General features: G+C 54.8%; 9 protein-coding genes across 9 annotated transcripts; 3 read left to right on the top strand and 6 right to left on the bottom strand.

The window, feature by feature from the left end:
- Window positions 1-1,870: 1,870 nt before the first annotated feature.
- QBC33DRAFT_599766 (uncharacterized protein) lies at window positions 1,871-3,253 on the bottom strand (the record flags this gene model as incomplete). Its single annotated transcript, XM_060432052.1, has 6 exons — window positions 1,871-2,057; window positions 2,170-2,290; window positions 2,360-2,553; window positions 2,598-2,730; window positions 2,796-2,886; window positions 2,987-3,253. 6 exons carry the CDS (start codon window positions 3,251-3,253, stop codon window positions 1,871-1,873), a joined length of 993 nt encoding a protein of 330 aa, XP_060279073.1.
- Window positions 3,254-4,446: 1,193 nt separating this feature from the next.
- On the top strand, window positions 4,447-5,550 carry QBC33DRAFT_599761 (luciferase-like domain-containing protein; the record flags this gene model as incomplete). Its single annotated transcript, XM_060432051.1, has 1 exon — window positions 4,447-5,550. The coding sequence occupies one exon, from the start codon at window positions 4,447-4,449 to the stop codon at window positions 5,548-5,550; it is 1,104 nt and encodes a 367-aa protein (XP_060279072.1).
- A 328-nt stretch (window positions 5,551-5,878) lies between these two features.
- Window positions 5,879-8,179, bottom strand: QBC33DRAFT_551231 (uncharacterized protein). Its single transcript, XM_060429150.1, has 3 exons — window positions 7,717-8,179; window positions 7,404-7,647; window positions 5,879-7,229 (listed from the first exon to the last, which is right to left on the bottom strand). The coding sequence occupies exons 1-3, from the start codon at window positions 8,037-8,039 to the stop codon at window positions 6,237-6,239; spliced, it is 1,560 nt and encodes a 519-aa protein (XP_060279071.1). The 5' UTR covers window positions 8,040-8,179; the 3' UTR covers window positions 5,879-6,236.
- Window positions 8,180-11,269: 3,090 nt separating this feature from the next.
- Window positions 11,270-13,138, bottom strand: QBC33DRAFT_255937 (uncharacterized protein). Its single transcript, XM_060423057.1, has 2 exons — window positions 12,293-13,138; window positions 11,270-12,144 (listed from the first exon to the last, which is right to left on the bottom strand). Exons 1-2 carry the CDS (start codon window positions 12,922-12,924, stop codon window positions 11,328-11,330), a joined length of 1,449 nt encoding a protein of 482 aa, XP_060279070.1. The 5' UTR covers window positions 12,925-13,138; the 3' UTR covers window positions 11,270-11,327.
- Window positions 13,139-14,439: 1,301 nt separating this feature from the next.
- QBC33DRAFT_573936 (uncharacterized protein) lies at window positions 14,440-14,865 on the top strand. The gene is made up of 2 exons (XM_060430723.1): window positions 14,440-14,738; window positions 14,845-14,865. The coding sequence occupies exon 1, from the start codon at window positions 14,497-14,499 to the stop codon at window positions 14,731-14,733; it is 237 nt and encodes a 78-aa protein (XP_060279069.1). The 5' UTR covers window positions 14,440-14,496; the 3' UTR covers window positions 14,734-14,738; window positions 14,845-14,865.
- Window positions 14,866-15,490: 625 nt separating this feature from the next.
- On the bottom strand, window positions 15,491-15,646 carry QBC33DRAFT_563456 (uncharacterized protein; the record flags this gene model as incomplete). Its single annotated transcript, XM_060430288.1, has 1 exon — window positions 15,491-15,646. One exon carries the CDS (start codon window positions 15,644-15,646, stop codon window positions 15,491-15,493), a length of 156 nt encoding a protein of 51 aa, XP_060279068.1.
- A 189-nt stretch (window positions 15,647-15,835) lies between these two features.
- Window positions 15,836-16,310, bottom strand: QBC33DRAFT_563455 (uncharacterized protein; the record flags this gene model as incomplete). The annotated part of the gene is made up of 2 exons (XM_060430287.1): window positions 15,836-16,021; window positions 16,131-16,310. The coding sequence occupies 2 exons, from the start codon at window positions 16,308-16,310 to the stop codon at window positions 15,836-15,838; spliced, it is 366 nt and encodes a 121-aa protein (XP_060279067.1).
- A 1,537-nt stretch (window positions 16,311-17,847) lies between these two features.
- QBC33DRAFT_500533 (putative mannan endo-1,4-beta-mannosidase C) lies at window positions 17,848-19,461 on the bottom strand (the record flags this gene model as incomplete). Its single annotated transcript, XM_060425671.1, has 4 exons — window positions 19,128-19,461; window positions 18,769-19,047; window positions 18,658-18,705; window positions 17,848-18,582 (listed from the first exon to the last, which is right to left on the bottom strand). The coding sequence occupies exons 1-4, from the start codon at window positions 19,311-19,313 to the stop codon at window positions 17,848-17,850; spliced, it is 1,248 nt and encodes a 415-aa protein (XP_060279066.1). The 5' UTR covers window positions 19,314-19,461.
- Window positions 19,462-21,550: 2,089 nt separating this feature from the next.
- Window positions 21,551-23,723, top strand: QBC33DRAFT_623415 (uncharacterized protein; the record flags this gene model as incomplete). Its single annotated transcript, XM_060432890.1, has 5 exons — window positions 21,551-21,556; window positions 21,796-21,997; window positions 22,030-22,197; window positions 22,253-22,441; window positions 22,740-23,723. The coding sequence occupies 5 exons, from the start codon at window positions 21,551-21,553 to the stop codon at window positions 23,714-23,716; spliced, it is 1,542 nt and encodes a 513-aa protein (XP_060279065.1). The 3' UTR covers window positions 23,717-23,723.
- Between the last annotated feature and the right edge of the window lie 754 nt (window positions 23,724-24,477).

Genomic DNA, 24,477 nt, shown 5'->3' with positions numbered 1-24,477 from the left:
ATTATTTCGGCGCTCGGCGCTCACTCGACGCCGGATCTGAGCCACACACGATGTAGCACGCCGGAGGAACGATCGATCCGATGCCGCATAACGTGGAAGGATAACGATGGCCTCTCAAATTCTCGGGAATGTTCTTACAAGCCAATCACACGATCGGGAACATGCATGCCTGTAGCAACCACAGACTCAAAAGGCCAAATTGCAAAACAGAGTGGCGACCAGCGACGGTCCAACTTGGAAACACACTTGGCCTCCCAAATATCTTGAAACTGATGAGTCTGCATGAAAAGGAATTGTGATTTGTTTCTAAAGAGCCGGACACCTAGAGCCAGAACGCCAGTTCCCCCCTGATAAGGGAAAATAGCCACTCTACGCGATCTTTGTCCCCTCCAGACCTTCGGGAGCAGATGGCATTCGCCCTCTTCGCCCACTCATAGCCATCAACAACTTCAAACTCGACACCATGCTTCCTGCTCAGGTATCCCCTCAGCCTCGGATATCGACCTCCTCCGCCTCCTCCCGCAGTGGTTTCGATACCGCCCCCCAACATCCCCCCAAGGTCCGCATCATCGCCCGCGATCTCGCCCACCATATCCCGCGCAATATCATCAATCCTGACGAACTGGAACCGTCCCCCTAGCACGCACATCCCGGGCATCGCGCGCAGCAGCTCGGCAAAGTGCATCACATTGTGCATGCCATCCAGCCGCGGCGCAAGCGGCCCCATGATCGCCGTGGGCCGGTGCACGGTCACGGCCAGGCCCGTCGCCTTCGCCGCGTTGGCGAGCAGGCGCTCGCCAGCCCACTCGGACACGATGTATCCGTTTGTGGTCTCCGCCGGCAGGGGGTCTAGCGGTGCTTCGAGCAGAGGCTATCCGTCTAGAGCTGCTATCTCGGCTGTGGATACGAAGTGGAGGCGTCGGGTGGCGGAGCCGGGACGCACGGCGAGGCGGATCAATCCCCGGGTTGAGCCGATGTTGGCGCTGCGGACGGTGGAGTAGCAGAGTAGCACTTGACTAAGGGTCGGCACCGTTGTGGGTGATGGTGCAGGCGGTGCCGAAGATGACTTGGGCGTCGTGGGTGGTCAGGCCGAGGAACGGGGAGCGCAGGTGGACGACAAGTTTTGGGGAGGTGATGGCGGCTAGCTTTGCGGTGTCTCGTACCGTGATACGGTGGATCGTGTCGACTGGCGGCGAGGCGATGAGGCCGTGGAGGAGGTGCTAGCCGAGGAACCCAGTGGCACCGGCCGCCTAGGCCACCGCCGGGGCGCCGGACTACCCGACGAACATCCACGTCGGCGTTGTGTTCCCGCGCAACGAGACGTACAACGGCGATGTAAAGTCGCTGCCGGCCGTGTTCGCCATCCAGAACGCCGAGAAACCCGACTTTTGCAAGCTGAGGCCGGACCAGACCATGGCGGATTGCGTCATGGCAAACATGACCAGCAGTGAGGACAGATCGGCGTGCGAAGACTTGTTGGAGAGGGCGAAGGAGCAAGGGGGTTCAAACGGAGGCGGCGGGGGATCTGGCAATAATGACAGCGCCGCGCAAACGCTTCTCCGGAACGGAGTGGTCTTGGCTCTCGTGGTTGCTGTGTCCATGGATGTATCCTGCTATGAGAGGGATTTGAGGTACGCCGACCAGAACGTTTGCAAATGGCAGTTAGAACACAGTTAGGACCTCTGTCTCGCCTCCGGCTTGCCAAACGTCTGCAAGCATACATCCATCAGTAATTAGATGCCGACTATAGGATGTCCAAGATTGTCCTTCAGGCCCGGTACTGAGCAAGTTACAACATCCGTTTTCTGCTATAGCATCACATACAAAGAGGTCATATGTTTGCTGGCCAAGGTCCAGGCTTATCGCCATCCTAAGAATTGGCATCCCGGATACTCTGCGAACTCACGCTCACGGCCGGTTGGACGGTTGGCAGCGATATCTTCGCGGCCGCGGCCTGCCGGATCCTGGCCCGGGCGTAGATGATGCCGCTGACGAGGGCGAGGGCGATGGCCGAGACGCTGCCGAAGGTGACGGGGGCGACGAAGAAGATGAGGCCGCTGATGGCGATGGGCAGCTTGTTGAGCGCGCCGATCATGGAGTACGTCGTGGATGACGGCGCCCAGGCCCGAGTAGACTATGCAGACCAGCAGGCTGTTGGGCGTCTCGGACGGGAAGTTCTTGTGGATGTTGTCGGCGGACCAGGCTTCGGCGACTGGGGAGCAGATAATCAGGACGGGAATCGAGAGGAGATTAGTAGAGCATGGCTGCCGGATCACAATAGCATTTCGCCCTACAGAGAAAGGCGGCCAGCTTACTATCTTGTTCCCTAGAAGACGGGAGAGGAAGGGAAAAAACGCACTGTCTCGATCCTTAAAGTTCAGTTTCTTGACGACTTCCTTCTGGCCGAGTGTATACGAGGCTGAGCAGAAGACATTCAGTCCCATCCACGCATATCCCGCGTTGAGGGCCGAGATGGCAGCCGACGCGTCGGCCGACTCCCCAAAGCCTCCGTGGATGTCGTTTTGGATATCGGCCCAGGCTGCTACCACGGAGCTGAGCACCATCAGGCCGAACGATAAGAGCGCGAGCGGCGTGACCACAGAACCTCGCCGTACGCAATGACAATGATGGTCAGGTTCTTGAAGATTGTGTAGACGGGCACTAAGAGGAACTGAAGCGTTTTCGTGCCCGTATAAATCATGCCGACGAGGAGGAGCGAGATGGGAAACCCTGCAAGTAGATTGCTGTCAGTGACACCACCCCGAATCGGGACTCGTATCGTGTGAGTGACCGACATTTTTTTGCCTTGTTCGAATCAAACGGCGACATGTTCCTTATCAGGCCAACCTGCTTGCAGAGGACGATAGTAACAATGCATACGGTAGCCTGGACGATGCGAAAGCATTAATATTTCGTGTTTTCGGGTTTCTCTCTTGCTATCATCCCTGCCAGGTGAGCACGCCAAGGGACAGCTGAGACGACGCACCTGAACAGCGAGATAGAAAAAGTTGAGGTTCCATTCCGACCCAGAGACGACATATTTATTAACAATCGTCATGCTAATCGATGACAGGCAGTAGGCCACAATCGATAGCGGCGGGCTGTTCTCAGGCCTAGACACGGATGCCGTTGATGGATGTTGCTGCCGATGAGAATGGGGAGGTGACCTCTGGCCGGCAAAGACGAATGGATCCTTCTCCCGAGGCGAGTCCGGCATGCGAACCGAGTAGTCTTCGTTCTTCTTGTCCGACATGGTTGGGTTGACTAGTGTCTTCCCTGCGAAATTCAATCTGTTCTAAAGAGTGATGTGAAGAAAAGGAAAAGGGATGGTGAGTTGGAGATAAGACCGGGAAATTAGATTGAGGCTCAATACGAGGGTGCAAGAGGGCGGCCGAAGTCCAGGGGTATGATTAGGCGTGGCGCAGTATGAGCTTGTGTCACAACTCATGCTCGGCACGATATCCGGTCGCTCGAGGGGCACAAAGGAGAATGGGTGTTTTCCAAGGTTACTACTCACAACATCACGTATAAGGTAAAAGGTATTGTCGACGATGGCACCATGGTTCGGGTGGCGGCCCTCTTCGAAATGGGGCCCTATCTTGAGCGCTTGCTCAACTTTGGCGGCGTTGAACATCTGCTGTATGGCGGTCGGAGCCTCGGAGTTCTCCGCAAACGCGTGCAGAAAGTCAATGTAGCACTCACACATGGTCTTGACATTCTCGAGCGTGTACAGGGCCTCCTGGACCAGGAAGCTGACCAAGGCATTCCCAAGTGGGTTGTCAGGTCGAGCGGTAATCGATGAAGGCCTGGAACAGCGGGATGTGCGTCTGGGGCGTGCTGACCTTGTCAAGGGTGATATCAAACAGAACCGCTGAGTTGGCCATGGACTCCATCATCTTCTTCCTAGTCTGCTTGGCGATAGACGAGAAAGGCTGGTCAAGCTCCATCTGCAGGCAGACTGGGAACAGGTTAAGGTAGTTGCCGATGTCTTCCGGACCCTGGGCAATGGCATCTGCGGCAGAACCAACAGCATGTTGGAGTTAGGGGCCGTATTATCGGTTGGCTAGCATAGAGAGAGAAAGACTTCTGTCTGTATCTACATGGTGGATTACGTTCCTGGCTTGTATTATCGATTGACATTTTCTAAAAAGGCACAGATTGTACGGCAGTGCAGCTAGCACAATTAAGCTTCATATGCAACTTGACATTGAACATTGAAGAAAGAAGTGGCATCAGCTGATTCGAGGATAGCTGATGTTGCAACTTCATGTGCTTTATAATCGTAGGGGAAAAAACGTCAAACCGACATCGGCTTGCGTGATCTCTTAAGACGTGATCTTGTGAAAGTTGTCGCCCACACCATCCAACGATAAGAAGTAACCTGCTACTCTCAGTTCATTCACATTGCCCCGGCCCATAGAGAGCAGAAGAAGACACTCATCCAAAATGCCTACAGAATTCATCAGTGTTACCTTCCCAAACGCGTCCACCGAGATCGATCCCATCCCCAACGCGGCGATTGATCCGGCCTATCTCGTCCGATATGCCAGGGCGCTTGATGACTATGGCTTCAATTACACTCTCGTGCCGTACGACTCGTCCTATTTTGACCCCTTCACCATCGGCGCGACAATAGCGTCAGTGACCAAGAACATCAAGGTGATCATCGCCCTACGACCGAACACGTTGTACCCGACTGTAGCGGCCAAGGCTCTCGCCACTCTTGACCAGCTGAGCTCTGGTCGCGTGGTTGTGCATTTCATCGCCGGGGGAAGCGACGCCGAGCAGGCGAAGGAGGGCGACTTCCTGACCAAGGACCAACGCTACGAGCGTCTTGAGGAGTACATCCGCATCCTCCGACGGGCATGGGAGTCTGCGGATCCCTTCGACTGGGACGGCAAACACTACCAGTTCAAGCAGTTCAGCAACCGCGTCCGCCCAACCAACGGCACCATCACCGTCTCGGTGGGAGGGTCGTCGGATGAGGCGTACCGGGTCGGGGGCGCCCTCGCCGACATCTACGGGCTCTGGGGCGAGCCGCTGAAGGAGACCAAGGAGCAGATAACCCGCATCTACGCAGCGGCGGACCGCGCGGGACGCCCCGAATCCGACCGGCCACGGATCTGGGTCACGTTCCGGCCCATCGTTGCCGAGACGGAGGAGCTGGCCTGGGCAAAAGCACATCGCACGCTGGACGCTCTGAATAGGAACCGACAGGGCGGGCTTGGAAAGACGCCTGCCAATGCGCCCCCACCGCAGAACGTGGGCTCGCAGAGACTGCTCGACATCGCGGCTCGAGGCGAGGTTCAGGACCGTGCTCTCTGGTATCCCACTGTCACGGCGACGAATGCCCGAGGGGCCTCGACGGCGCTGGTTGGGTCTCCGCAGACCATCGCCGACTCGATTCTTGACTATGTCGACCTCGGTGCAGAACTCATATCCATCCGCGGATATGACAACTTCAATGACGCCGTTGACTATGGGCGCTACGTGTTGCCTAGAGTGCGTGAGGCGCTGAAGCTGAAAGGAGAGGGCGGCCAGACGTCGTGATGAGGGTGGCTGCCATGTGATATCTCAATACTCGGCTCTTCGCTTGTAAGTAACGTGGTAGAGCCTACGCGCATGAAACAAAACACATTATAATATCTCGCATTTGCTGTTGCTCCCCTTTGTGATGTGGCGGCTCTCCCCTGTTCATAAGTATTATTACGCCCTCGGCCACACCCTTCATCCCAAGTGCATCTATTAATTGTATGCTGTTGGGGGTTATGTAGCCCTCGCTAGCCTTGATGCTTGCGGTAATTGTTATTGACTGCATCTCCGATGTGACGTGCATGGGTCGTCGTCGTATGAGAATCCCACGGCAAGAATCCTACAGCCATTACACTCGAGCAGCAGAAAGACTACGGAAGACTGCAGCGGCGCACAATATGAGGTATGGAGCGTTCTAATTGCGTTTCATTGATTTGCTAGGGTTTTGCTGGGTTGCTTCCCACAAACGTGTCATCCAAACGCCAAGAAGCACAACACATGTGGATGATCGTTGGAGGCCGGCCGGCATTAGCCGGTAAGAATTTTTTTTTCTCCGGAATACGGAATATTATGCGTCATTTCCTCACGTCAATACCTCACCACTCCTCCTCGCAACTCAACACATCCACTCCTCGTTTTTTTTTCATGATCTAATTCCACATCCACATCCGCAGCCTCAAGTTTTAGTTAATAATTGGTATTGATTATATCACAAAGTCCTCGTCATCTACGTCCTCCTCCCCAACCGCAGACTCGCCCCTTACGGGCTCGATCTCCATCTCGAATATCAAGGGCGGCGCGTCCCCTCCTCGCGCGCCGCCGCGGCCGGCGAGCTGGCTGCGGATGACCTTCTTGAGCTGCCGGCGCAGGGAGTCGAAGCCGAGCTCGTCGCCGCGGCGTATCTCCTCGACGGCGCGCAGGCCCGGGCCCTCGACGGTGAAGACGAGGCCCCGGACGTCGGGCCCCCCCTGCAGGCGCAGCTCGTCCATGAACTCGGCGAAGGTCGTCTCCTCCAGCTTCCTGCTGGGCGTCCACTTGCGGTACGAGTACACCGGCCGCCGCGAGAGGACCACCCGGTAGAGGAAGTCGATGCGTGGGGCGGCGCCTGCTGCTGCTGCAAACTTGGCTGGTTCCACCGTCTCACTCCTCCTCTCGGTCGAGGGTGTTGGCAGGTGTGCAGCGGGGTCTCGGCCGGCTTCCGAATCCTGGGCTGGTTCCTGTAGGACGTGGTGTGGGCGGGATATGGTATCACTAGGGGAATTTACGGGGTTGCTGGGTAATAAAGGTGGCGATTGGCCTCCTTCTAGGGTGTCGCCGACATGTTCACTGGCATTGGGCCTAACATCGGCGAAGCGGAATGTGACGGTGGATCTGTCAACAGCAGTTACCCTGACCGTTCTTCTCCCTTGTTCCTCATTGCTGCGTGAAGCGTTCTCCTTGGCCGTTGGGGACGGTGGCACGGCCACAATCAAGTCTTCTTTTCCTGCGTCGTCCCTCAACACCCGCCGAGAGGATGTTCGCTTTGGAACGGCAGCTCCTGGGGGCCTTTTCGTCCCGCTGTGGCCGCCGGTCTTGGTGGTGGGCTTCCGCTGTTGTTGCCTGGGTCGCTTCGCTTGGTGGCTTGGCGAAGAACCAGGTGTGTCGGGGGCGCTGTGTTTCCGAGCCGAAGCTGTGGCAGGTTGAAACGCCGGTAAGATCTTTTCTGATGATCAGCAAAGAGGGGAAGAAAGGCGGGGGAAAGAATGAGTACGGTTGAAGGAGTGCGCAGTCCGCACAGGCTGCCCGACGACAGCGGCAGAAAAAAGAAGAAAGAAAAAAACGCGTTGGTGGTGTAGAACGATCGAGTAGGCAGAGAATTGGCTGGCACTTACTGTGAGTTCAGTTGGCCTGGGGCTTGGTGGCACATCATAAATTTCTTCCAGCTTCACGGCTATGCCCTGTGGCGACGGGGTATTTATGTCAGGGCTGTTGTCTATGATGATGGGGTTCTGTGTGCTAGCTCCCCGGGGAGGAGCCGTGTCGGCTGAGGGTGCTCTGTCTTTGTTCTTGTACTTCTCGTTGCGATACTGCTGTTGGTTCATACGAAAAAACAGCATTCGCACGAAATTCTCAATTCTGCAAATCATTTGGTTAGCGCGCTGGGATAGACAGGCCCGTCATAGGTAATAGGAGTCAACGACGTACTGCTGTCGGTCGTGGGTGTATTGCAAATCGTTGAAGTTCGCGGCAGAGGGGTCGTCTGGCCAAAACAAAAGGCCGTTCCCGTCTCTGTCGAGATATGCCCGAGTCATCTCCCTGAGTCCGTCTTGGTGGTCGCGGTCTCTCCAGTCATGCAGGCTAGGGCCGAGCATGCCGTCGCTGGTGATGAACTTCTTCCTGAAAGCCCGAACGTCATCGTAGAAGGCGCTGCACCGGGCGAGATGTGGATCTCCATAATCGAGTGCCTGCCGAAGCGCAGTGATGTTGGGAAGGCTTGCAGGAGGCCTCCTTGAAGGTGAAGCAGGCATTGGAAATGGAAAATGCTCATGGGAGAGAGTCTTGCGTGCTATCAGACAATGGATGATTGTTGAAATGGAAGGGACCGTGTGGAATTGTGGAAAGGGAAGAAGGGTGGGGGATGGCTAGGTCCCTCATTTGGGGCTTTTTTTCCTGCCCCAGTTGGTCTACCACAGTCTGTGCCGCCTCTGCGCTGCCCTGCTGAATGCGCCTTGAGCGGGTGGTTTGTTGGAGACAACTCGGCTACTCCGAAAACCTCCTTGTCAAAGTTTTTCATAACATGACCCATTAGACTGCAACCGCCCCAAAGAAAGATCGAGCATGGTTCGCCGTAAAAGCGACAGGAAATAGATGCCGATGAAATCAGAGTTATTGTTAAATTTCTATCGTTTTCAACCCGCATCCTTCGGCTGACGAAGACGCCATTACCTGCGAGCCTGTGTTCCGTTCTACTTGCACGTTTGTCGCACATCATGAACCAACACGAGGGCTGGAGTACATTTGTCGCAGCCCACCTCGCTTAATTGTCCGTGTTTGGAAGGTGATTATGCGACTGCAAGGATAACTAGGCTGCCAGGCAGAAATCCCAATCCTTCTTGTATGACAACGGAAAGTTATCCCAGAAGACAATGCCAGTTCAATGCCGCCTTGGCTGTCCCTCAAAAACTATTTAAAGGGCGTCTTCTCGGGCATCTTTTCGTCTTCTTCTCGAAGTTATTAACCATCCCTCCTGCTCATCTCTGCAGTGCCCTCCTTTTTCTGCAACTTGTTCATACATCGCCCCGTACTCACTCACCCAAGCGCTGTTTTCCCATCAACGTTTTCACCATGCCTTTCCCAATCAATATGCCATTCGATTTTCTCACTATAGTCCTTTCCGTTGCCGCCGTCGTGATCGCCGTCGGGCAACTCCGTGTCCTTGCCTTATTAGGTGCGAATTAATTATGGTCTGACGGATCATTACTTGGTGCGCAGCTCTGCTCTCTCAGCTTGGCTACTGATGCTAGGCTCGCAGAAAGAAATCTCGTCACGCACCCGTTGGGCCGCGCGATTCCAATCCATTCTGACGTGACGGGTATGCGGCTCTCCCCCCTCCCCCGCCCCCTCCCCAGCCCCCTCCCCAGCCCCCTCCCTCTTCTTATTGTCCCAACTCAGCTAACAAGAAGCTCGTCTTTTTAGGCGGTTATTGCCGGTACGACTGGAAGACTAGACCGTCTTCGAGGGTACAAATCCATTAGCCGAAGGCTCCAGGAAGTGGCATTCTGCCCTAGGCCACAATTCATTCCCTGAGGGCAACACGGACCCTCGGTGCAATCGACAAGCTTGACAAACCCAGCCGTGGTGACAGCAGGATTGCACAGAGTTCTTCATTTCTCCTCGGGGTTTTTTTTTTTCCAGTGTTTGTTTGCTTATCGATCTTGCCCTTCCTCGTCCCACTTTTCGCACACAGCACATGTCATTTTGTCCCCCTCTTCCTTTCTTCATGCGACACTTTATGGTCGTATCTTAGAGTGGTATGTGCTCTGTCGCAGGCCATTGTGTGCAGTATTTGGGTAAAGTGGCCGATGTCGGAGAATGAGTGAGTTGGAGGTGCCAGCGCAGTGGCGATGATTTGCTTTAGTTGCACGCGCAAACAGCTATCATAGATTTTTCTGATTTGAAGGCACATATACTCAGGTCAAATTTTGCTTTTCCTAGCTCATTAAATGCCTCATTCGCCATCCGAGCAATTGGATTGGGGTCTTCTATCAAGAACATGAAGCTTGCCGTTGGCTGGTCGAACGATGATTCAGTGACCATGTGGACGTAAGATCGATCACGGCTATGGATGATCGATACTATTTTTACCAAGGGACCTTGCGCAGCCCACCCAACATTAAACTATTCCCTCTTACTGTTGCCCAACATGTAGGACACCTAATTCACCTTATCGAGCTGGCTGCGGGAACTGTGACAAGTTCATTTGTTCTTGAGTGGGCTGAGTGGGGCAGCACGATAATTATTCCTAGTTTGAGATAACTGTATCACTCACGTTTTGAGTCTCCCCTGCAACACCCAGTGCCCATTAGTTCTCTTCTAGGTTTGGCCAATGGAAGACGAAGACGCAGCCATGTGTTTCAGCCTGTCGTAACGGTATCTGTTGCTTCCAAGATGAAAGTACAAGCAATTATAAGGAGGCAGGGAGTCTTGCTCGAAATTTACTGCTGCATAACGCATTTGCCTACCACCATATCCTCCCCCGCCCTGGCAAAATCTGCAGTGCCCAATTATTCATAATTATCCCACAGAACTCAGACCCGACCAACACAGCCACACACTCACGGGGTGGGTCACCATGTCATTGGCTGAACGTGGTCACGACGCTCGGGCGCCACACCAACATCGCCCAGGGCCTGTTCATCGAGATGTTCCGGACGGCCCAGCTGATCTTTGTCATCCTCATGCTGGCCGTCGAGAAGCGCCGGTCGACCTACCTGCTGAAGAAGCTGACCTGGTACGTGTGCAACCCGGGCCAGGACGCGGTTAGGGCTGATCTACGACTTGGAGACGGCCCCGGTTTGGCGTCATGATGAGGCGACGGGGGAGGAGACCTGAGTTGGCGACTTGGAACTGATGGAGAAGTGGGAGAAACGCTTGATTTTGTGTTGACATTACACCTGGGAGTTTCGTGGGGATGTTGTTTCAGGGGGGAGCCACCCAAACTGGTCATAATTGTCTTCAATCTTTATTAGGTTCATCTGGCTTGGGTGATAGCTTGTCGGGGCTGTCATTGTCTTAGACGCCTTAACGAGACGTGGCTGCAAGCAGACAGGGTTGCAGTCTTGTTCTAGATATTAAGAGGTGCATATACCGCGGGAGTCTAGATGCTCTCGAGGAGTGGATACTGGGGCGCGGAGATTGAGGCAGCAGATGCGACGGCGTAGAGATGGCACTCGGGGAGCAGATTTAGCTACAAGAATTTACCCTAAAGAGCGTTTCGGGAGTACAAAGCACTGCTGCAAGCAGATACATTGATGGATTAGCTAGAATGAGTGACTGTGGCTATGACAAATACTTAAATTACGGGGGAATCTCGAAAAATAAAACAAAACGGTGCCATCACCGGCTTCTTCCAAGAACGCCGCCGGGGAGCCGTTTTGATAGGGGGACCTATTCCCCCACAACCAGGGCCGGTCTCCTCTGACCACCGGATCTCTCCGACGACTGGAACCGAACAAACAAAAGGAAAGGAATGCCAAGGAAAGGCACAAACGCCGATACTTCAAATCAGGATGCCCTCATCTCTCGCAGCTTCTCGATCAGCCAATCTCCTGCAGCTTCTCAGTCAGGCACGCGCCAAACGACGACCAGTCCATGTCGTCTGCGAACCTGCCATCGAAGGCCAGGTGGCCGAGGCTGTTGAACATCTGCTCGCACAGCGCGACGGCGACGCCGACCTGCAGGCCCGCCTGCCCCGACAGCGCGAAGCCGTCGACCACCAGCTCCGGCAGCAGCTCGGGGACGCACCGGTCGCCCGCCGCCGCCTGCAGGCCGCGCAGCACCCGCAGGGTCCGGCCGTGGGCCTGCTTCAGCCGCATGTAGCAGCTCAGCAGCAGGAGGGCCGTCGAGTGGTCGAAGGGCGCACCCGGAGAGCCGATGTTGTTGCCGCCGCTGCCGTTGTTGGGGCCGGGGCTGACGCCCGGGAACTGCAGGCCCAGTTCGTCGGCGAGGGTCTTGAACTCGTGGGTCATGGAGAGGAGGTGGCCGATGTCGAGGTTCGTCGGCGTCGGGGTCGATATCGTGGACGCGTCGTCGGGCGGGGTGGGGATGACGGAGGCCAGGCGGGGGTCGTCGTTGGCCGTGTTCATGTTGGCGATGTGCTTGTACAGGACCAGGTTCAGTCTCGAGAGTTGCTCGATTGTGGCCAGGTGTCCATCTGTCTGGTGCTCCTCCCTGCCGTCTTCGCGGAGCGGGCACGGGGCATTGGGAATCAGCGTGTCGTGGCCCGCCAGGAGCTCGTCGTTAAAGGGCGAGAGGAAGGGAGTGTAGCTGCTGAAGGCGCCGTCGGGGCCGCCGGGGTTTGGGAGTAGGGGCGAGGGGTTGAAGAGGGGGCTTGTGTCGATACTTTGCATATCCCTGGAGGGGAGAAGCAGTCAAGTCAGCCAGCTTTGCCAGATAGCCAATGCAAAAAAAAAAAAAAAAAATAATACGAAAGGGTATGCATGTATGTATGGCCGGCTGTGTTGTCTTCCGGTTCGTTTATTTGCTTTTTGTCTGGACGCACGTTTGACTCAGCTGCATCAGAAATGAGTGAGGAGAGAAAGAGTCACCCAACAGCGGGTCGATAGGAAGGTCGGGAGCACTGCTGTTGTTGTCGCTGCAATGATGGCTGCCATTGCCGTCAGCAATGTCGGTCATGTCGGTCATGTCGGCGATGTCGGCCATTCCGGCCAGGCCGTCCTGCATGTCTATCTCGACGCCATCGTCGAGGCCCGTCGGGTAATGCAAAATCGACGCGCTTGAGCCTGTCCGGGACCGGCTCTCATGGCTCTGGGGTTGCTGTTGCTGTTGTTGTTGCTGCTGTTGCTGTTGCTCCTGTTGTTGCTGCAGACGGTTCTGGTGGTTTGGATTGTTTTGGTGGTGGTTCAGCTGGCCGTGCTGGCTGTGCTTCGGCTGGGTAGACGGCCGGCCCATCGGGCGTGGAGGAAGAACGGCGCAGACAGTCTTCGCCCTCTCACAACGACGACATCGCGGGGCGCGGGGGTCCCAGACGCATCGTAGCTTCTGACCGCGACATCTGTCGCAGGCCACCTTCTTTGTCACACCCGAATTCCCCGGCGCGGCGAGGCTGCCGTCGTTGGTTCCATTGCTGCTGCGCTTTTTGCGGTCCTGCGAGTTTAGCCTTGCCGAAGACATTGCGGAACTGGCGGCACTGGGGAATGGATTGGAGGAATTAGTTAAGGCAAGGCAGCTGGGTTCCGGGGTCTGACAGCGCGGGGGAAGATTGATGATGGATGCTTTTTGGGCTGATGGAAGCCGGGGCTGGCCCCTGTCATGACCTGGAAGCAACCCCCAAATCTGGCCCTAGAGTCGATAACATGCCCGACGGCGGAGGCGGATCCTTCCCGAGACATCTTGGCGCGCATGACAACGTAGCAAGGCCGGTCTGGCTCGATTTGGCCTCCTGAATGTTCCGCCTAGAGCCGTGAAGCCCGCCGTCGCCTATCTGGCACCCTACTTTGTAGCTACCTATGTAAGTGTGCACATGTATAGGTACTTGAGTGTTAGCACAGGATGGGACGGGGTGGGAGTCGTGGGGTTCCGTTACCTAGGTAGTTTGACCCTGCTCACTCTGAGGATCTGCATTGCCTATGGGTACCTGTTAAGGTACCATTGCTTGGCAGGTACAGTATTGACGCGAGCTTCCATTAATTATCCTCACCCGAGTGCCTGGGGTTGTCATGCGCCCTGTCAACCCAGCGAGATGGCTCTGGTCTGCTGCTTCTCGGGCAGCCAGCCGGGCTCGATTTCCCCAGTGTTCTCAGCATCAAACCCCCGCATTCTGAGATGATATTAATTGCATGGCCATCCAGATTGGGAGAAGCCTGCGCCGGCGAACTCCGCCAGCGCTGGTGCATTGTTACTCAGGTCATACCATAGTGCACTGTAACGCAACACAAAGTCGGAGACATTGCTTTCCCATGTCTAATCCTGAGAGCAAGAATTTCAACAACTCCAACTTGCCAATTGCCTTGGCCCCTTGGCTTCTCACCTTATCCCAGCCCGCTGCCGCATGCAATGCGTCATGCAGGCCCATGACGAGCGAAACCCAAGAGCCTCTCGACTCAGAGATCCTCGTATATCCCCGATCCGATTGCGATTGGCGATGCCCTCCGACCCACTCTCTTGGACGGTCCACCCCGTACGACATGAAACTCGAAGCAGGTATCGCTCTGGCATGGCAGATGGGCGAGTGGAGCAGAGAGGGAAATTATAATACACGGGCTGTGAATGTACGACCAAATGGCTCTCACCGGCTGGTGCTCTACCAGCAGCCCTCAGATTTCATTTAATTAGACCAGAGTAGCCGCCCATGTCAAACGGAAGAGCACTTGGGTCGGTTCCAACACTTATCGCCGCCTTCAGCAAGTAACATGGGTTTCGTCAAGCTCATCAACCACGGCCTTAGCGACGCCACTGTCGATGAGCTGTTCGATCGGGTAAGGGATCGGCTGCACTACCACACCACTGCACCTCGCCAGGGCTTGGTGAGACACTGCGAGCCGTTGACGATGACAATGACCTGTATTATCAACATCTGGTTAGCCGACGAGGACTTCCCAGGATTCCGATCTGCAAGCACGCAAAAAAAAAAACACAAACTAAAAAATATTTGCCATCGACTAAAAGCGACACCATCAGTTCATGTAGGCGTTCTACCGCAAGTGCAAGTCGACGCACATCCAGCTGCTGCACTGCTGCTCCAGGATGACGTGGGCAGGCTCGAGGCCGAGGAGCAGGACCGCCGCGGCTCGTGCATTCCTGTGGGCAAGACGCCCCGGCCCCAACGAGGCCGTCGTCAACGTCGGCTACTGCTTCCAGCGTCGGACCAACGACACCCTCCGCTCCGTCGGCCACCGCGTCCGCGCCCCGGCCGGTAAGACCAAGGGCGAGCTGCTCGACTCCCTATACCGTAATCACCGCCTACTTTGGAAGCCCAGATGAGACCAGTGCGTTGGCTCCCCGCCGGAATTTGTCAGCCCTGCCCGGCCGGCCAAATACGGCGCCATGTCGGCGTGGAAGTACAACCAGGCCAAGCTGACTCGTACGTACTAGGCAGGTAGATAGCTTAGCATGGTGGCAGTGGCTTGTTCTCGTGCTTATGCTTGTGTTTGTGTTACGGGCGAGCTTGTTTCTTTTTCCGTGGCGATCGGCGTGAGAACGCCTTCCCGCGCCCCATGTCTTAGATGTATGCGAGTTAGAAAGCACAGAAAAGAGATCGACCCATTTTTTCAATGTTTAGGTATTCGGTGATCTTCAGTCACCGGTTGATTGACACTATGCCACGCACTATAACGGGCTAGAGGGCTGTCAACTGACCAGTATTGGATCGACGTTGCTATTCCAAAGCCCAGGGAATACAGGTGTTTCGGCCCCTTGCATTCCTCTAAAAACCCACGATCGCGAAATGTACAGCTACAGGCAAAGCATAGATCGATCAAGTACTATTAAATTAAATCCCACCGTCTTTGTTGACCAACAAGGTACCCTGGTCTACGGATCCGTACTCGAGCCAAGATCGGCGCTCAACTCAAGCCACCAACTGCAGCCCGGAAATATTCTTCTTCCCGCACTATGATAACCCCCAACCCCCCCGGCCATAACCCGCTACTGATGCGCCCTGAGCGTCCCCTCGTCCAGCAGCTCCTACACCGTCTCGAACCAACTCTTAGCCCACTCACGTATGCCTAGGTCGGCCCGCCTACCCATGGGCGCGGGCAAGCCGATGGCCTTCCCCGACAGCGTCGGCCCAGCACCCAGTCGAGGCGGATGGCGCGTGTGAATGTGTCGCGCCGGCGTCTCCGGTGTCGTCAGGCGCCCCGCCCGTGCGGCCTAGGAATCGGTAGCTGAGATCCATCGTCTCGGGGTCCGAGACGCAGTCGATGGCGTATTTGAGGGAGTTTGTGTGTTAAGCTGCTTGATCGTCGCCACGCTGGCGGAGGGGTAGTGATGGTTGACTACGTGGTCTGCGCCGTGGGACTTGGCTCGCGAAAAGTTGGAGGGCGAGCAGGTGGATGACCAACGTCCCTGTTGCGGTGCTACCGTCTTAGGCGAGGGCTTTCTTGGGCTCCATAGCGGGCCGGGCGGGCCAGCCCGGGATCTGCAGGTTTTGGAAGAGCGCCAGCCTGACAGTCCCTGTGCCTGTGCCGAGGGTGGAAGCCTCCTCGAAGGACATGTGATCGGGGGTTCTCACCACCCCGACGTCTGTCCCCTCCCACAAACTGCGAGTACGCTACCACCTTTGGAGTGAGCACGTGCATGCCTTAGATAACACACGTCCGGGCTCAAGCGTGTGATGGCGGCTGTTTCTTTTCTTCTTATTTCTTGCCATGGTGGCGCACGGCGCCGGCGCTGGCTAGCAGGCAGGACATCTTGACGTCAACTGGGCTGAAGGCGACGGCCCTGGTTTGTACGAGGACCATGTCATCCTCGAGGTCTGGGATCTCGATCTGGTCCAACAGCTTGAGGCGGCCGTGATCGTCGCCAATAATGGCCAGGTGGGCCTTGGGGAGCTTGTCCATCTTGTGGGGGGGTTCTCTATAGTGCTGGTGGTACTGCTGGCGCTCGTATTTGTGTTGGTAGTGTAGAGGCAACGATACAATGGGGGATCACCAAAATCCCGCTCCTGCCTCCCACAGTAGAGCCTGAGCATCCACACCGACCAAGGCTGCCTTAAAATGTACCCAATCTTGAACGTGGATTCGGTGGAGCCAAGGCAACGCGGACGAGGGCGAGACATCAGTGGATCCATCTTCAAAGCTGCAGGCGAAGTGGCCTAGGCTCGAACGATGTCCGGATCATCCCGACGTGGTATCGTTGTTTCGCAAAAGTCGCCGATGTGTGCCTGCTTACGCCCCCGAAATATAAGGCGATGCAGCCGTGTTGGCACATTCTGGGGCTTCCGTGTCGACTTGGGTCGGCCTTATTGACGTCACCAACTCATCCCCGTCTTCTTTTTTCGCTCCTCTGTCAGTTCGGATGGCCTTGGCAGATTAGGATCGGCAGATTAGTCGGTAAGCGTATTTCTTATTTTCTTGGGCCCATCGTTCCATAGTAATTATATGCTCTCTCTCTCTCTCCAAGTGGCGCAATTGGGGATACATCAAGAACGATGCCAACATTCAAGCCACTCGGGACAGGAGATATAGGTGGTTCGTAGAGTTGGTTCCTGATGGTAGTCAGCTCGCTGCTGCTGCTGCATTTTCAGGTAGTCAATGCCGATTGTGTCGCAGAACCACGCCAAGTGACGGGTTTGCTCCATGCTGGCTCAGCCGCCAAGCCAGATTTCAGCTGACGGCTTTCTGGTTTGTGCTACCAATATCAGTGCCTGCAGCATCCTCAATCGAGCCGTCCCGTCTGTAGTGTCATATCGATGTATCACCCTTTCCCCCATGACAGAAGTGCATTTGCTAAGGTAATCCGTTCATGGCGCCAGAGTCTCGCCCATAAGTCGAAGGCCGTGTCTCTCAACCAACCCGCCTTGATGCTGGCTGCTGGGTGGTTGGCAATAGTGGAAGGGGAGAGGAGAATAGTAATGGCAAAGTCCTCAATGGCTCACCATTTGTGTCCCCCTGAAGTAAACGCCATATGCAGGAAAGGATGCCGGTCATCCCACCGCGTCATGGCGGATACGCACCCATTCGGAAAATGTCCGACGTCAGATCTCTCTCTCTCTCCACCCTCTTTACTGCGCGTCATCCGTGTACCCCCTCGGAACTTAGATAACCTTCTCCGTCGTGGCACAGGGGCGGAAGATATGTCCCAGCTTTGCTGTCACGTCGTCGTCCATGTCGCCCACGAAAGTCAGGTATGGGCCTAAACCGGCAGCTCCACAAACAGAGACTCACCAAAGCAAGACAGTGGGGAACAACATCTTGTCCCGGGTCTGGAGATACTGCTCATAATACTGCATACACATCTTGGCATCATACTGAAGTAATTCAAGCAGCACAATGTGTGAGGTTAAATTCTAAGCCTGTGCAAGCAGAAGTAATTATACACATGTGTAGAGCAAACGCTCAGTTATTATACTTGAAGGGAACCGCCATCCATCGTCTCTCAAGCCCTGCGCCGACACTTGTTGTTGTTGAGGGCGTTCACAGCCTTTGCGTGATCATAGACGAGCGGCTGGGCCTCGGCGTCATCCAAGAAGATGGTGAAGCCGTCGTCGTGGTTGCGGCCGTAGGAGTAGCCGGAGTAGCCAAATTGCCAGTACATGTCGCTCATCTTCTCCTCGACCATGATCTTCTGCCAGCCGGAGATGACCTCGGTGCGGGTGACGTTCTCGACGGTGCCCAGGTTCTGCAGGCGGCCCTCGGGGCTGAGCCAGCCGTACTCCTCGTGGACGACGGGCTTGCCAGCCTTGCGCCCGGCGGCGCCGTGGTCGCGGATCCACTGGCTGGTCCAGTCGACCGTCTTGGACCACCAGTCGGGGTACGAGTGGAAGACGCCAAAGTCGATGCTGTCGAGCGAGATCTCGTGGTCAAAGTCGCCGCCATCGGCGCCATTGTACGCCCAGTCGTCCGACTTGATGTTGAACTCGCCCTCGCCGCCCCACGTCACGAGGTGGTTGGGGTCGAGGCTCTTGATGTACACGCTCATCTCCTCGATCCAGGCAGAAAGGACCGCGGGGCCGCAGGTGTCGCTGCGCGGGAGGTTGCGGACGCCGTCGGCGCCACAGCGGGGCTCGTTTGCGAGCTCCCAGGCCATGATCGCCGGCGAGTCCTTGTAGCGCGTCACCATCTCCTTGACGTATGCCTTGAAAGCGTCCTTGATCACGGGGACGGTGTAGAACTGGGCGGCAATCACACGTGTCAGCATCGTCTGAGCCAATTGAGGAAATTGGATAAAGGGGAAGGGGGAACGAACATCATCGTGGTACTTCCCACCGAGATTGACGGTATAGACATCCATGCCCTGTGTCACGGGTTGTTAGTTTCCAGGCAATCATCTTTCGGACGGGGGAAAAAGCAAGCTTACGCCGTAATCTGCCCAGTTGTTGGTGAGCGCGACGATGAGCTTGGTGCCCGTGTTGGTGGCCGCATCGACGACCTTGTCGAAAGGCTCGACATTGATGGTCGGCTTGCCATTGTCCCAACTCTGGAAGACAACTTCGGTTGCGCCAGCTCCCTCGCCGCCGTATTGCGGAAGCCCATTGGGGTCGTAGGTCACGTTCTTGTCGTTGAAGCCCCAGGTGCGGAATACCTTGAGGCCGGCCTCCTGCGCAGCTGTCATGCCCTTCTCAACGTCGTCTTGGGTCTGTGTGGTCAAGTCATCATTAGCCAATCGCGCGGGCCAATCCACCAGGGGTGGGGGTGGGGGTGGGGGGGAACACGAACGCCGCTGAAGGAGAAGTAATAGGCATTGCTCCCTGCGAAGTAGAAGTCCTTCCCGTCAAGCTTGAATTTCTCTCCTTCGACCGTCACGAATCCTGCGGGGACGTCGCGGGTGGCAGCAGCAGGGGCAGCCTGAACTCCACTCAGGAGCATCCCGGCTGGGAGTAGAGAAACGAGATTGAACAGCATTGTCCCGACTACGCAGTTCCGCGCTGATTGATGATACCTCTGATTTGGACGGTGAGGGCCCCAATTGGAGAGAGTACGGGGGCAGCTCCATGATATTTATTCTCGCCATTCTCGCCCTTCTCAAGGGGGAAAACACATGTTCCCCAATTACGTCGGAGGTCCTTGAGCCGCGCTCCCAGGATAGGAATAATCGGCTATTCTTGGCACCGCGCGATCCCACCAGTTAACGACCGGGGTTGTCGTACTAAATTGGTCTTAGGACCCGGCGCCATGGCGAGCAGGCATTGTAAAATTAACCAACTCGGATGTGGGCGGAGGCTGCAGAACCGGCCCGCCTGCCCTGTAACTCAACCCACGTTGTCTGCGCCCTGAAGCCACGGCTGGGACTGTGGTTCTATAAGACGGGAGCCTATCCGGACGTCGTAATTTGGTACCTATAATTAATCCGCACTCCGCTCGGTGTTAGGACCGACCTGATTGATCTCTTGGTCAACCCGGTGAACCGGCCTATAATAATTATCATGCCACGGATATAAGTACGGATACCTCCAACCACAGCCAAACCATTCTCAGAACACCACAAGCCGAGGAAAGTCGTGCCAATTGGTGAACTACCGGAACAACTAACCCAACAAAACCAGTAATGATTGTTTTCTGGTCCGCTGGTTCAAATAATACATACACATTGGGTCAGATAATACGGAGTGCATGTTCGACAACCAACAAAGATGACTTTAGGCTCTGGGCCCAGCCATCTGAGGGGGCCCCTGATTTTGGTGGTATTTTTCCAGGTCTTGGAGAATCCCCACATTCTACGGATCGGAGACGGAACTCTCGGATATGTAGCAAAAGCGGGGCCCCTCGTATATCCACAGGAACAGGAACACGCTGCATCAACAATTATAGAGGGGCGGTCCACTCAGGGACCCATGTAGTTAGACCTGCTCTAAGCAGTAAAATGAAGTCCTCCCCGCATAACCGAAAGAGACTTGAACGGACACGGGACCTGGGGTACTCAGCATCCCTGGATTCCCACTTTCCTTCATATACAGCCTAAATGAGGATACGGTGCCCACAACCACTCTCGATAATCCAACCAAACAACTTGCAACCCCTCACCCCACTGGTGAGTGCCCGAATACCCCCAGTGCCCTTTATAAGGTACCAGTATCATCAATCAGTCTCACATCACTTCTTAGATTTCTTTTCTCCCTTTTTCTCATCATTCACCTTCACGGTGCTCCCATCCGCTTCAATTCGAATCATATAGTCCCTGGCTGGCAATCCTTCTCGTGGGACGCCAGCATCAAGAAGGGCCTGGCGGAAGACTCTCTCGAGATCGTATTTGTACTCGTCGTTGTCGACGTAGGCAACGGAGATTAGTACACAGCTGACTGACGGCTTTCGCGAGGCGTTCTCATTAACTTGGGCCTGGAAGCTGCGGAAGCCGTCTTTCGTTCGCTAGACGAATCGTATTCCATTAGTAGATGATGTCTTGACAGTTGAGGAAATACATAGGGGTGGATAGAATGGTGGGTTCTCACAACTTGCATATCCAAGCGATACTCTCCCTCTGTGTACACGGTTTGTTGATAGTCCACATGAGCACGGCTTGTCAGAACATCGGCTGGGATGTTATCGACCCAGGCAAAATATGTGCCAGGGTAAACTCTATCTTGGCGACCCATATGTGAGTTGAATCAAGAGAAAAGATGGTATGATCCGAAATATATATTGGAGGTATGAGGATCGGATGAAGGTCGACTCCTCTGGACTACTGTGGATGGCCCATGATCCTTATACCACCAGGTGGGCCTTGTTAATCGCTCTAAAACAGACGCTTACCAATACCCAGGCCTGGCGCAAACGAGTCTCGTCGCGAATGGCTGGCAGCATCCCATAACTACTCAACTTTAGGCGAGCCACATCTGTCGAATAGGAGGAGATAGATAACCGCTGGTGCGAAACAACCGGCGGGAAAGATGGTGACATCACAGATCATAGAACTCTACCCTTCATAGTAGAGTCTCATGTCGACGTGATGGCATAACTGGCTGCCAAAGGGTACCTAACCCTGAAACCAACATCTTGACATTGTTCGAAGGTCCTCTCCACGGCGGGGCAGTTGTCTCTGCGCACATGGGGTCTGTGCGTCAGCTTCCTATTTGGAGACAACCAACTGCCCCTGCACGAGAGGTTGGCTGATTAGGTGCAGTCGAACACTCTGCGTCTGCGACATGTTTGTAAGTTCAAGTTTTTTTTTTTTTTTTTTTTTTCAAGGAGAACAATCCCGGTGGTTTGTGGATAGGCGATTCGTCTGTTTGCGTCAGAGGCCAAACATTCTTCGGCGCTTGTGTCTTGCTTTGGGCCTGTGCACACACTTTAGAGGTAATACTTTTCCGTCTGGTTCGTAATTTTGTCGCACTTATCATTTCCCACAATTTTGTGAATTTTCGCTCCAGACGTAATACACGATTTCCAGAATTCGTGGCTATGGACTGGTCAACGGCGGAGTTCATTCGCATTGATGACTGCTCTTGCAAGGACCATCACGCAACTTCATGCAATGGTCCGGTTCCGGCTCATGTATCTTCGATCTCAAAATCGCCACCATGTCACCTGGTGGACAAACAAAAGAGCAGAGTCGTTTGGACAGGCGGAGATTTCGGTCCACCTAAGGCTCAGTGGGTTAAAGACTGGCTATCTGGATCTGCAGATATTAACAGCATCCGTGCCGTTCTCAGACCATTGCTTCCTCTCCTCGACTTCGGTGCTATCGACGACACGGACATCCCGATCACTATTGAGCCTTTAGCCGAGGGTACATGGAACCAGACATTCACCATTTCCAAGGAGAGCGGAGACAGACATTTCGTCTTTCAAGGTTGAATCCGAGGTTGCTACGATGCATTACGTTGCCACGAAAACCACCATTCCAGTTCCACATGTGTACGCATACGACTCGTCCTCCGACAATGCACTTGGGTACGAATGGATCCTGATGGACAAGATTGCGGGATCTTCCTCATTTTATGACCTGCAGTCAGACATGTCGACAGAGGAGAAACTCGATGTTGCTCGGACGGTGGCCGATTGGGTTCATCAACTCCACAGCCTCCAGTTTGAGAGTATAGGGAGTGTTTACTTGGATCGGAATCCGGCAGCAGAAATCCCGGAACCGGAACAAGGCATCGTTTCAACCGAAGGAAGAGTGGCGAGCTCGAATCCACCACCTGCTGCTGCGCCGCCGATCTTGGGAACCTCCTACGCAACCAGACGATAATGAAACGGCAGAATCAACACCCTCTCCCCACTTTCTACTCGGCCCACCCGTCTTGCAAGAATACATGCGGGATTGGAGGCTTGAGTATCCTATCCCCCGCGGGCCGTTTCCGGACTTGCACACTTTGATGCGTGCGCTCCTAGCTTGTTGCGAGGCCGAGGTTCGAGATCCTAGGCAACATCTTCGGGCCCGTTATGACTCTCTTTTGGGTCAGGTTAAAATGGTCGGCGACTACCGTGCCGGGGCGAAATTCGCCGTCTATAGCGTGGACAAAGAATTTAGTGACATTCCCGAGCAAGAACGCGATGCCAGGTTGGACAAAATCAAGTCAACAGCCGAAGCCGAGCTTGCCACTCTGGAGGACATCAACGCTGTCAAGCAAGGAAACGATTTCATAGACTGGGATACGACCCGGTACACCATCACACAGGGACTGGCCATCGAAGTCGACCGGTTCTCCGAGATGCTCGAGCAATGCTCCGATTGCTCCGAGATCCTAGACATCCTCTACAGCCCATCAATATTAGCGACACATGCGGAAACATCTGTTTCCAGCACGATCCTCTTCCACTGGGACATATCATCACACAACATCCTCGTTGACAACAACATGCACCGCGTAACGGCACTCCTGGACTGGGAGCAGATCCACACCCTTCCTCGCTTCGTGATACCAGGCGCGTATCCCCCGGTGCTACAACCTGACTGGGGAATGCAGCCGGACAGTCGATCCCATTTGTCAGAGTGGGATGGAGAGGAGGGCGACGATAAACCACAGGCTCGGCTTCACAGAGAAATGTGCTGGGACAAACAGCTCATGCGCGGGGCGTTTCGCGAGCGTCTGAAGCAGCTGGATTCCCCGTGGCTCTGCGTGATCAAGACGTTCTCCGAGCGGGAGGAGAGGGAAAGGATGAAGGAAGAGACCGGATGGGACGCTGACTCCACTGACTCGGATGATGTTGATGCCGGCCAGGAGACACCCCCTATGATGTGGAGTGATTTGGTAGCTGAGGCATTTCGGATCATCCAAGGTCTTGACGGTGTCGGGATTGACGAGGCAAGAGACTTGTTGGAAGAGTGTAAGAAGTTTGCTGGGCTTGACTCTGACGCTAGTTCCTGACTTCGACTTCAATAATCCTAGCTTTAAATTTGAAAGGAACGCCTCAGGTGAAGTTCAGTTAATGGTATCCAAGTATACATTGCACCAATTTGGTAAAAGAAGGGAAGAAGAGAGGCCAAAATATAAATAAAAGAAGAAGAGGGAAAAGAGTAAAAAGGGAAAGAGGGGAGGGGAGACTTGAGGGTAAAATAAAGGAGATGGAGATGGAGAGCTGGAGAGCTGGAGAGCTGGAGGGTAAAAAATTGGAAAACCCCCAAAAAAAACCGACGCGAGCCCGATTCGAACGGACGCCTCCTAGGAGATAAGATTTCGAGTCTTACGCATTAGACCGCTCTGCCATCGCGCCTCATCAAACAGGCTGTAATTAGCGTATGTAAGCAGCATCTTCCCCACTTTAAACTCTATTTTCCCAACGGTCTCTCCTTAACATTTACTCCACACAAAGCTCTTATTCCCTCTTTTCCAAATCCATCGTTTTCCCACAAAGTCCTTGATACCATCCCGAGTACCTAAGTGGCACGCATCAATGCCTGTTGGCCCTATATTTTGACATTACCAGAGCCATTCTTTCTTGCCTTTGATTACCATCAGTTCATCCTACTTCGCGGTCTCCTTCTTGTTCAAGTTGCGCTTCCCGAACTAGCCCATCAAGGATATAGAATCTAGACGATCAGTCATGTCGTTTAGCCCGGAAAAACATAGTTTTTATTCTTGCAAAGCAAACCAGAGGCCTAGTAAGGACGACGGAGAACCTCGATATA

The sequence above is a fragment of the Phialemonium atrogriseum genome (assembly GCF_030411735.1).
Source record: "Phialemonium atrogriseum strain 8032-3 unplaced genomic scaffold QBC33scaffold_37, whole genome shotgun sequence".
NCBI classification, from domain to species: Eukaryota; Fungi; Ascomycota; class Sordariomycetes; order Cephalothecales; family Cephalothecaceae; genus Phialemonium; species Phialemonium atrogriseum.
This window is presented reverse-complemented; position numbering and strand designations above follow the sequence as displayed.

Coding starts and splice junctions, on each gene's coding strand:
- QBC33DRAFT_551231 (XM_060429150.1), bottom strand. CDS start 8,039: ATGCCTGCTTCACCTTCAAGGAGGCCTCCTGCAAGCCTTCCCAACATC. Junction 7,648..7,716: donor TACACCCACGACCGACAGCA/GTACGTCGTTGA, acceptor AATGATTTGCAG/AATTGAGAATTTCGTGCGAA. Junction 7,230..7,403: donor CCAGGCCAACTGAACTCACA/GTAAGTGCCAGC, acceptor TCATCAGAAAAG/ATCTTACCGGCGTTTCAACC.
- QBC33DRAFT_255937 (XM_060423057.1), bottom strand. CDS start 12,924: ATGTCTTCGGCAAGGCTAAACTCGCAGGACCGCAAAAAGCGCAGCAGC. Junction 12,145..12,292: donor CTGATGCAGCTGAGTCAAAC/GTGCGTCCAGAC, acceptor TCTCCCCTCCAG/GGATATGCAAAGTATCGACA.
- QBC33DRAFT_573936 (XM_060430723.1), top strand. CDS start 14,497: ATGACGTGGGCAGGCTCGAGGCCGAGGAGCAGGACCGCCGCGGCTCGT.